This window comes from Zootoca vivipara, chromosome 16, assembly GCF_965207765.1.
Source record: "Zootoca vivipara chromosome 16, rZooViv2.hap1.1, whole genome shotgun sequence".
NCBI lineage: Eukaryota > Metazoa > Chordata > Lepidosauria > Squamata > Lacertidae > Zootoca > Zootoca vivipara.
Window position 1 is genome coordinate 28,041,018 of NC_142599.1, and position 11,565 is coordinate 28,052,582.

At 45.3% G+C, this 11,565-nt stretch overlaps 1 protein-coding gene across 1 annotated transcript; it reads right to left on the bottom strand.

Moving 5' to 3' along the window:
- Positions 1-7,385: 7,385 nt before the first annotated feature.
- LOC118076577 (toll-like receptor 5) lies at positions 7,386-11,115 on the bottom strand. Its single transcript, XM_035099427.3, has 2 exons — positions 10,951-11,115; positions 7,386-9,478 (listed from the first exon to the last, which is right to left on the bottom strand). The coding sequence occupies exons 1-2, from the start codon at positions 10,994-10,996 to the stop codon at positions 7,551-7,553; spliced, it is 1,974 nt and encodes a 657-aa protein (XP_034955318.2). The 5' UTR covers positions 10,997-11,115; the 3' UTR covers positions 7,386-7,550.
- Positions 11,116-11,565: the final 450 nt, after the last annotated feature.

Genomic DNA, 11,565 nt, shown 5'->3' on the forward strand with positions numbered 1-11,565 from the left:
GAAAGTGAGGCCTGCAGATATGTCTTGACTCTTCAGAATTCTGCTGTTTAAGTCTTTTCTGAATTATAATCCTTTCTTCACATTGTAATATTTTCCCCAGTTGGCTTCTCCCACTTGGTCTTTTCTGCCCCAAATTGCCTTCTTGGTGTTGGCACTGAAACAGAACTGCCTTATAGACACATGGCAAAGGAAATTCCACCCCACAGGATGAGGAAAACAGTGCTGGGCTGCGAAAGTGGGCATTTCCCCTTTGCCCAAATAATCCATGATGGTCTCAATATTTGTCCTTTTCACATGCGCGGGAACTTCCGTTTGCGTACGTTCAAAGTTAGGGCCAACCTTGTTTCTTTGCTTCTTCGTCCTCTGTAAGCAAAACCCCATCACTCGCAAACCTTGGATTGATTTCAAGGCTGAATTACTCGGCAAAGCTAATGATCAATCTAACTGGAATAAGGACGCAGTTTTACTGATAATGAAAGGAGAGATGTTTTAAAAGCGTTATGTTTGAATGCATCATAAGCATAAACATCTCTAACAAATGTTATTTATTTCACTAAATGTATACATGTTAGGACACCAGAAATATAATAGGACACCAGAAATATAATATGGATGATTGGCTTCCCAAATTGACCAGACGAAATCTCAGGCAGTTGTACATATTATAAAACAGATTTATTAAAACATTTATTGCAATAAATGGTGGCAGTGAGAATGAGTTTCTCATTCTGCCCGACCCATGGGCATACACAGAGTGCTTTTATACCTTTTTGACAGAGTGAAGTGAAGATCAGCCTTTCTGCAGTACTTCATCAACCAATCAAGAGAGAGCACCCCAAGATGCAAAGTCACCCGCCCAACTCTACTAGGTGGCGTTATGTACCTGGTACCTTCATACACGTGTCTATGTGGAATTTTACAGGCACAATTGTGGTTGTGCTCTACTTAGAATTTGCGGTGGGCTGCATCCTCTTGCTCTTGTGGTTTATGCTAGAATTTCTTAGAAGTGCTGTGTGTGGTTAGATCTTTGCATTAGATGTGCAAACATGCTGTGCCTGTTTGCTTTCTATCAGAGGCAGAGAGATTTAGAATTGAATATACAAAATGGAGTTCTTCTTGCTCTCCTGCGTGGCCTGACCAGGATTATTCTGGCCCTGGTCATTGCCACCCTATATTCCCTCCTCTTCAATATGGAGATGAAGAACAGGTCTGCTTCTGCATCTCCATTTGATTGACCCATTGCACTACAGTGTTTCCTGGTGTTTCCTGTTTGGCAGGGGGTTGGACTGGATGGCCCTTGTAGTCTCTTCCAACTCTATGATTCTACAGAGGAGCCAGCAGCTTCCCATGCTCCAATGTTAGGCCAAAGGATGGGCAACAGAGAGCAAAGTAAGTGAGGAAGCTTCTGCTGACTTTTCCCAGGCTTGTTATTCAGCTTGTCTCAGAAGGGCTACCAGAAGCTTTATACAGACCAAGGTTCTGCATAGGGCTAAGACAATAAGAAAGAAAATTAATATTATGAGCAGAATCTCTTTTAACTATGACCAACCTGGGAGCCAAGAACTAATCTAACTCCATACACTGGGCAGACCTGCACCGTCTAGGCTAACCTTGTGGTACAAATCAGCCTGCTTCTTAATGTTTTTAACATCACTCTCAACACGTTTACTCTGGTTGTATACAGATGCTAGTTCAGAGCCCTCAGAAGATTGCTGGGCTGCAAAGAGGTATGTAGGGCAGAAGAAGGCTAACTGGAAGCTTGCTCAAATGTTAGGTTTTTGACTTCCAGGGAAACAGTGCAAGGCAGATAGAGAACTTCGGGGTGGGGGCTGCCTTTTCTACTGAACAGTTAAAATACCTGACCAAGGCTGTTAAATGTTTCTTAGTGTCACCAGAACTAAAAAGGTTCCAGGAACCTCCGGCTGTGATCAGGAACTAGCAGTCATTAAAGACATAGTACATTGCTTTTCTTAAATCAAATAGCAAAATATTTTACAAACAGACCTACATTTTGTTACCTGGCACATTCAGACCTTCATTTTGAAACTTCTTAAGTTAAGGTATACAGTGTTTCTAAAACGTGTAATTATGCTATCCAAGTGAATAACGTGCATCACAAAACAGTTTCTTAAGAGTGCTACCACACATACACATGGGGTTGGAAATCTTTCCTAAGGGGGGAATAATAATTCATTGTTAGGATAGACACCATCAGCTAATTCATAGGGCTATACACAAACTCTGAGAGCCTGTAGATTAAGGCATTCAGTCTGCAGAACTGTCAGTGTAAAATAACCATGAAAGTTTTTTTTCCCCTGCTTCAGCTTGATGCTATAAAGCAGAGTAAAAATGCTTGCTGAATTTAAGCCTGGTTCAGCTTTTGATTAATCTATTTCCATAACTCCTAAGCATTTTCTGTTGAAGTTTTTAGCCTTCGTGTTAGACCTAACTGGGAACACATATTTGCATTATACAAACATCATTTTTGTCGAAGCACAAGTGCCACTTTCTACTACATTGCATTTCCATTTGAGGCACAACAAAAAAATCGCAATACAGACTTTTGGCAACAAAGGGTTCTTTCTCTCAGGTGGGCCATGAATCTATAATGGCCACACTAGTCTTCAGAGATACTAGGATACTATAGTTGCTGGAAATCTAAAAGCCAAGGGGCTTTAGCCACTGTTTCCAAAACTTTATGTCAGCAGGAAAATACACAGTTCTCTCTCAGCTCAGTACTGGGCTTCAATGCAAATCAGTGGGTTTCAAGAGTTCCTACACAGTTCTAAAGGCCAGGAATATATATATATATATAAAACAATTGGAGGTTTGTCCTAGCTGAGCATTTGGCTACAGAAAGAATGGCTATTGTTCCAGTTTGCCAGAATCAGGAGAGGCTTGCATTAGATATCAGTGGGCTACCAGAAGCTTCTCCCATCATTTCCAAAACCAGAACTGAGGGGTGCACCTGGCCAACTTCTTCCAGTTACATCCCCAACCCAGCTATAGCCCTGTATCACCTAGGGAGTTGCTGGAACCCTCCCCATATCTGTATGACTTAGGGAGTTGCTGGAACCCACCCCATGGTTCAATTTCTGAAACTGTTTTGGGTCTGTTCGCTCAAGTGAGGCAGGTACACTGCCCTTCCTTCCAAATTAAGGATACTGCTTTGGGGGCAGGTAGACTTCTACTGTGGGTCCCACTCAATTGATGCCTCCCATACAAATATACATACATACATACATATATAAGGGTCTAAGATTTACTGCGTCTCCTTGTCTCCTTGATGTTTGGTGCTGCATAAGATGGACATTCCTCAACCCGTGCGTCGAGTGACAGCGTCCGGAGTGTCACAGCAGGGGCTACTTCGGTTTCCCATGCGCTGGGCGTCTTTTGCCGGTCAGACGCTGCAAGGGGAAACTGGTGCACCGTGCGCTGGGTACCCACTCCTGATTAGGTACAGCAGGGTGTGGATCCAGGGGGTCATCTCAGGCACTTTCACCGGATGGAATGGATACCTCACCACCTAGGAATGAAGAGGGTCTCGTTCTCCCTTCCTTCAAGGATTCACTCAGGGACTCGCTAGCATCAGGCTGGAACCATCGTGTCAGGCTCCGCAAGGCTACACGCTCTTCGCTCGAGTGATTTCCTGTAGATAAAAAACAAAGGAGGGGGGGGGAGAGAGAGATTGTCCTTGTAGCTGCCGCTGCTGTTTTAGAACTTCTTGCTGGTAAGTCCACCACCAAACTCTCCGAGGTAGTGCGTCCCACGTATTGGACATTGAGGTGTGTCTGGCACACAGAAGTCATCTCTGGGATGTAGCAGCAGTTAGTTGAGAAGTCATCTCTGGGATATAGCAGCAGTGTCTTACAGCAGTCTTTGCCGAATTTCACAAGGCTTGCAACAGGATTCCACGTCTGGTCCATCTTTCAGGATCTCCCCGTGGTTTCTCTTTCCTTCCACAGAACTTCATGCATGTGCAGGGTCGAGGGGGGCGCTTTAAATCCGTATTTGCCTCCCATCCAGCTGCCGACGGCTGAGTTCTGCTAGGATACTGAAGCCTGTTTTTCAAATTATGCAAAGTCTTGTGGTTTCTAGAAGAAGAAAAACTTACAGCTGCTTTGTAGCAACGGGCTGTTTCCGTGAGACATAAAAATTTTAAAGTCAAAGCATTTAGAGCAGTAGTGTTTTTGTAAGCCGAAACATGGACCTCCAAAGCATAACATCTTTTTCTCCCTACTTTCACAGCAACTGTCTTGGTCACACAATGTCACACAATAGAATGTCCGAAATGGCAACACCAGCCAGGCACAGCCACAGTCTCCAAGTGCAGGTTGCAGGAGAAAACAAGTTGTGCAAATACAAATCATGCAGAATCGCTTGTGTAACCAAATAAGGGGGGTTACGCCACACATCTCTGCCGGAGGTTTGAGAGTTATTGAGATGTTGCAGCCTGTCTTCCAACGTAGTGTTAGATTCAAACAATGTCTTTACCCACAAATCTCAATTCAGTATAACTTCCTTCTACCTTATCCTGAATTCTTTAGTTGACAGACATTCATTTCATTAAAATATGCAGTTCTACAAATTTTCCAACATGTTGCTGTCACAAAAACATATGAAATGGGGTTGCAGTTAGGAGGGTTAAACCCTTTAAACGTAGTTTGCTTTTAGAAGGACTCAAATGTCTCTTTTTCCCCATTCTTGTAAGTTTCCCCCAAAACTAAAGTCTGCACAGTTCCAACAGGACTTGGGGAAAAGATGTTAATTGTTCAAATAAAATCTATTGTCTCTTGCATTGTGAACTACTTAAGTACATGATTTTTTCCTTTCCTTTTCTTTTGAAGCCAGCTGAAGCATATGAAAACATTTTCTGAGCACCGTTACTGGCATTTTGTCAGTATCCTGTGCGGCGGTAGCCTCATTTCTAGTGTGGTGAATAGCATTTTAAAGGTTGCAGAGATGATTTTTCTGAACAAATCCTCCGCTGTCTGTTTGTACAGCCCTTTTAGGCATAAAATCAGTCTGATGCTTCTTTTGGCTTTTTGGGGCTGTTTCAAGGATATTTAAAAACAGAATACTGGGTGCCTATATTTATAACAAAGTCCAGATGCAGGTAACTCTTAAGTCACCTTGACCATGGCTCCTTGCCATGCCTGCCAAACCGACGAACTCTCTTCTGCTGGGACCCCCTTGTCCCATCTTTCTCCGAACACTCTTCCTTCCTCTTTTACATTGACCGAGACATCTCCGTCCTAGCAACTGACCTTCACCAGTGACCTTTGAACCCCTTCTGGTTCCTCACTGGTCCTTGAGCCATCATTTGTTGCTGTTTAACCACTGCCTTTCTCTTCATCTTCTTTCTCACAATGCCTTTCTTCTCTTTGGGGGAATACTGGTTTGCACCACCTTTTTTCTCTGAACTTGTTGTTGGCAGGACTTGTAAATTAAATTTCTTTTATGGCATTCTGAATTTATCTATCATGAATTCTAGGGAAATCACATTTTTCCCTCCTCTTGACCATACTCCTCCCATTTATGGCCCTGTAAAGTATCCTCTCATTCAACCAGAGCATGCACTGGAAACTTTGCCACACATACCATGCATTGGACACTTTACCACACTCTACCTCCCAGTTTTTCCTTGTTTCCTAAGTATCTATTTGTCAGGGGACCTCCTCCCTACTGACTAGTACTAACATATACATTTTCCTCCTCCCTTTGCCTTTTACCCAAAGCGCCTGGTTTTCCCAGTTGACCTCTGATTAACTGAGTACTACCAACACGCTGGAGATGTGATCAGGATCTCCCTTCCCCTCATTAAAGGGGGCCAATTCCCTTCAAGGTACCTTTTCCCTTTCTACTTACCCCAGCCGGCTTTTCCTGTTCTTCCCTTCCAACCTCGGTCCTTTTGCCTCTTCGTCCAGGGCATGGAAACTCAAGGGCCACCTCTGATCCTCCGGAAAAAAGTCTGCCGGTGTGCACCAGACCAGAGGCGCCGTTAGGAATCTGCGCCCTGTCCAGTGGGGCAAAAGGGGACTGCCTCTGGTTCAGGGAAATGCCCTCATCCGAGTCACGCACAGCACCAGAAATGTAAGGACACCAGAAATATAATATGGATGATTGGCTTCCCAAATTGACCAGACGAAATCTCAGGCAGTTGTACATATTATAAAACAGATTTATTAAAACATTTATTGCAATAAATGGTGGCAGTGAGAATGAGTTTCTCATTCTGCCCGACCCATGGGCATACACAGAGTGCTTTTATACCTTTTTGACAGAGTGAAGTGAAGATCAGCCTTTCTGCAGTACTTCATCAACCAATCAAGAGAGAGCACCCCAAGATGCAAAGTCACCCGCCCAACTCTACTAGGTGGCGTTATGTACCTGGTACCTTCATACACGTGTCTATGTGGAATTTTACAGGCACAATTGTGGTTGTGCTCTACTTAGAATTTGCGGTGGGCTGCATCCTCTTGCTCTTGTGGTTTATGCTAGAATTTCTTAGAAGTGCTGTGTGTGGTTAGATCTTTGCATTAGATGTGCAAACATGCTGTGCCTGTTTGCTTTCTATCAGAGGCAGAGAGATTTAGAATTGAATATACAAAATGGAGTTCTTCTTGCTCTCCTGCGTGGCCTGACCAGGATTATTCTGGCCCTGGTCATTGCCACCCTATATACATACACCTCTTTTTTAAAAAAACAAAACAAAAAACATTGCTCAAACCTTACTATGTTACGTATTTTTGTGTTATTATACTGTAAGCCACCCTGTGATCCTCAGATGAAGGGCGTTATATAAATTTAATAGGTAAATAAAATAAATAAATAAATAAATAGTAGATTACTTAACTTGCTAGGTTGCCAAATCCACAAGTTGGCTCTAGAGCTTCTGCTTCTTAGGGTTATCAGCTACCAAAACCATGTTTAAGGATACAAAATGCATTTTAATCATCACACACCCACACCCCAAAACTGCTGAGGGTGGAGGAACTACCAAGAACTGATAGGTAGGATCTCTAGGAAAGGATGTCTCTCACATACTTTGGACCTAAGTCGTTTAGGGCTTAGGAACCAAAGGGATAGGGAATTGGAATGGGCAGTTTTGACAGCAGGGAGTAGGAGGGTAGACTCACTTCCAGGACTGTCCCTGGAAAATCGGGACATTTGGAGGGTCTGCAATCACACAGCATTTGCCTCTGTGTGTGTGTGTGTTTGGCTTGTTTTGCTTACACATGCCGGAAACAAAAAATAAAAAAAGCCAGCTTGGGGGTGTGAGTTACGAAACGTCAGCAAATTGGGCTTTGCTACTTGAATACACGGAGATTATGGGCCTACCGAATGGATGTTCCCACGCATGCGAAAAGGACAACAATGAGGCATTTGTTGTTATTATTATTATTATTATTATTATTATTATTATTATTATTATTATTTTGATAACTGGAACACAGATTTTGGCACTGCTGTGCAGCTTGATGGCATCCCGGATCCTGTGGGATAAGGTTTTGTTCTCCATCCCAATCCCCATATTGGGTCGTAACATGTTATTGTGCACACTTGCTCTGGAGGAACCAGGACAAGGAGAGATGCAGGAAATCAGGGCTGGTCTGAATGCACAGGAGATTGGCCACAGCTCCACTCAGCCTCGAGTCTTTGTCCTGCATCAGACTCTGGAAGTCAGAAAGCCCACAGTCGCACAGCAAGGACAACTCGCTCAGGTCCAATGACTGCAGCTGCATCAGCGGCTCAAATGTAGAGTGGGAGAGGGTCACTATGGGGTTCCCATGGAGGCTGAGGCTGCGCAAGGATTTCAAGCTGAGGAATGCCTCCTCAGGAATCATGGGCAGGAGGTTGGCAGAGAGATTCAGAGTCTGGAGAGACAACAGACCCTGGAAAAGTCCCTCAGGCAGGGCCCGAAGCCCATTGGAGCTGAGATTGAGGACTCTAAGCTTCTCCAAATGCTGGAAGATGTGCACACAGTTTTCTGTTTTCCAAATGTTTCCCAGGTCATTATGGGAAATATCTAGTTCTCTGAGCTGCCTGGGGCCTCTCTCAGCCCTGAAGCACTTTGCCAGCTGATTGCCTGAGAGATTCAGGAAACGCAAGGTGGGGGTTTTGCCTAGTTGACCCCAGAGACTCCCTAAGTCACTCAGGCGGTTGGAGGAGAAGTCAAGGTGGGTCAGGTTGCTGCTAAGACGTTCGAGACCCCAGGCATCCCCAATCCTGTTTTGCCCCAGCATCAGGCGCAGAAGGGATGGGAGTTTCCCCGCCGGGACCCTCACGAGAGCATTGTCCCGGAGGTCAAGGGTTTGCAAGGAGTTCAGCCCCACCAGAGCATCGTGTTGAACAATCCCAAGGTGGTTGGACTTCAGGATGAGGTGCTGGAGTGGGGATGACCTCAGGGGTCGCAGGGCTTCTGTGTACAACTCTCCAAGCAGATTGTGGGACAGGTCGAGAATACGTAATTGGCTCAGCCCAGAGAAGGCCCCATCCTGGATCTCAGTAATCTGGTTGGATCTCAACAGCAGGATGTTGAGGTCTGGGAGCCCCGAGAAGACAGTTGGGCCCAATTCCCTGAGGAAGCCATTGGACAGGTCGAAGGAGTAAACTCCGCTGCCACGGAGGCCAATAAAGGTGGTAGCCGAGATGCCCTTGAGGTTATGGAAACCAAACCCGCTGCCGAGGGCGGCTGAGTGCTGCATCTTGAGGTTACGGATTCGAGTGCCATTTAGTCGTGTGAAGAACTTCTGAGCTTCCACCGCGTTCCATGAGTTCAAAGAGACGTCCAGAGTTCCCAGCACAATGCTGAAGAAAGGGTTGGTGCAGGCATTGGGATTAAGCAGTCGGTTGGACGAGAGGTCAAGTAAGGCCAAATAGTGCCCCCCGAGGTGCTGTAGGTCTTCCCCACAGATCTCCCCGATTTGGTTGAGCTTCAGCTGAAGGACGCTCAGCTTCCTCAGGCCCTGGAAAGTCGGGTCAGGCCTCAGCCTACGGATGCGGTTTCCGGAAAGATCCAGCCTCTTCAGCGATACCAAATCCTGGAAATAGCCTCTTTCCAGTACTTCTTCATCAAAACCATTGAAATCCAAGAGCAACACCTCGAGCTGGGAAAGGCCACGGAAAGCAGCTGGGTGCAAGGTCAAGTTCTTGTTGCCACCAAGATCTAGGATCGTGACGCTGGGCACATTCCGAAAGGCCCTTTCTCCGACATAGAGGGATCCTCCCAGTTGCTTCCCAAGAGAGAGCATCCTCAGGGATGTCATTTGGGAGAAGGAGGAATCCGAGATGTTGGATAAGAAGTTGAAGTTCAGCAAGAGGACCTGAAGGGAGCGGTCCGTTTCAGGGACTTCCTTGTGCCTTTGAGCTTGGCAATTGGCCACCAGCAGAGAATTCACTTTGGTATGGTAGCAGCGGGGCTGGCTGTCAACAGTGTAACCCAAAACCAGCAAGAAGATGATCCTACTAAAAGGAGCTGGCAAATAAGAGAGAAGAAAGGGGACATTTGTTAGTTCCCTTTTCATTTTCCTAGCACAGCTTGTCCTGTAAAACTAACTTTCCTAAAGTTTCTTTATCTGAAGAGGTGTGCATGCACACGAAAGCTCATACCAATGACAAACTTAGTGCACTGGAAGGATTTTTAAAAATTTTGTTTCCTAAAGTTTAATGGGGCAGGAAGAAGCTTTGACAGTTGATCGATCAGAGAGATGGCATAATTTGGCTGCTGATAGTCCCAGGTTTAAATGCCACCTCTGCCACAAACACACAAAGTGGTTCAATATTGTCTCATTTGATGGGCAGCAACAAGAGCTCTTCAGGGTGTTCCTGTGCTGAAGCATCTCCCAGCATTGCTTGTCCAAGAACCTTTTAACGGGAAATGTGAGGATTTTATCATTTCTTTTCAGGTATTTTCTGCCTTTCCTCTTAAGGAGTTCAAGGCAGCAATCATGATTCTCCCCTTTCTCATTTCTTCCTTACAACACCCCCAAGTGGCCCAAGATCACCAAATGAGCTCCATGGCTGAGTGGGGATTTGAACCCTGGACTCACAGACACTATCCCAACAATCACTGGACCAAACTGACTACACAATATCCCAAACTGAAGAATCTTGGGCATGCAAAGCACGGGATTTAGCAATAGAGTTGCGGACTGACCAGCAAAAGGACGGATCATATTTTAACCACCTTTTAACACCCTCTTGTTGTGCAGAAATCTGCAATAAAGGTTCCCTCCTTCCACACATTAGAGAGAAGTCGTGGCTATCTGTGGATGTCTGCAGTTCAAGCTGTTGGCCTTGTGAATAATAATAATAATAATAATAATAATAATAATTGTACCCCACCCATCTGACTGGGTTTCCTCAGCCACCCCAGGTGGCTTCCATCATATATAAAAATATATTAAATAAATAAACCTATAAAAAAATAAATAAACCTTAAAAAATAGTCCTTATACAGGGCTGCCTTCATATGGCTTATAAAAATCAGATAGTTGTTTATCTGTTTGACATCTGATGGGAGTGCATTCCACAGGGCAGGTGCCACTACCGAGAAGGCCCTCTGCCTGGCTCCCTGTAACTTCACTTCTTGCCAGGCGGCCAACAAAAGACCTTCGGCACTGGACCTCGGTGTCCGGGCTGAACAATGGGGGTGGAGACGCTCCTTCAGGTATACAGAGTCAAGGCCGTTTAGGGCTTTAAAGGTCAGCATCAACACTTCAAATTGTGCTCGGAAATGTACCGGGAGACAATGTAGGTCTTTCAGGACCAGTGTGAAAAAACATTTGCATCCCACATATGCCACGGAGTAATGGGCCTACCCCATCTTAAAGCTCTTCACTAACCTGAAATTTGATGACTCACCTGGCAGGGGAGAATTATTGATTTCTAGAAAGAGGACCGATCATATTGAGGGACTCAAACCCCACTTTATCTTCTGTCACTCACCTTTTGGAGCCCTCCAAAGTGGGCGACTTTGGTGAAACCTCAGCATTGTGTTGAAGCTGCTGCAAAATGAGACTCTCTCTCTCTCTCTCTCTCTCTCTCTCTCTCTCTCTCTCTCTCTCTCTGCTGCTTATGGGTTGGCACAGTCCTTGCCCCATATAACCACCATCCGCGCAGTTCCCTTTCTGGGCCCCACGTCAACAGCCACGTCAACAGCCTGTGTTGACTCAAATGCGATTTGGAAAGATGCATAATAGGGAAATACTGGGGGAATTCCCTGAGGGCCCTTCAGCAGATATTACTGTTTCCCCATCCCCACCCCCCACCCCGTCCTCCGCCATGCCAGCTCATGCGCAACGTTTCCTAGGTGCACAGATCCTTAAAAGATAGCTAAAACCAAGTCCACCCAAGAATAGGCTTCCTGCACTTTGTATCATTGGGTGAAAGTGAAAATTTCAGGCAAGGTACCTTGTCGCCCTGCGGGAATGTTGTCTCCAGACCATTTCCAGCTGCAGTTTTGCCATTTTTTTATTTAAGGCCAAAGTAGTGAACTCTCAGCTTCCTGTGCCACATACGCCCCCCGAAAGGAATTTCACTCAGCAGCCTGTTTCCCTACCA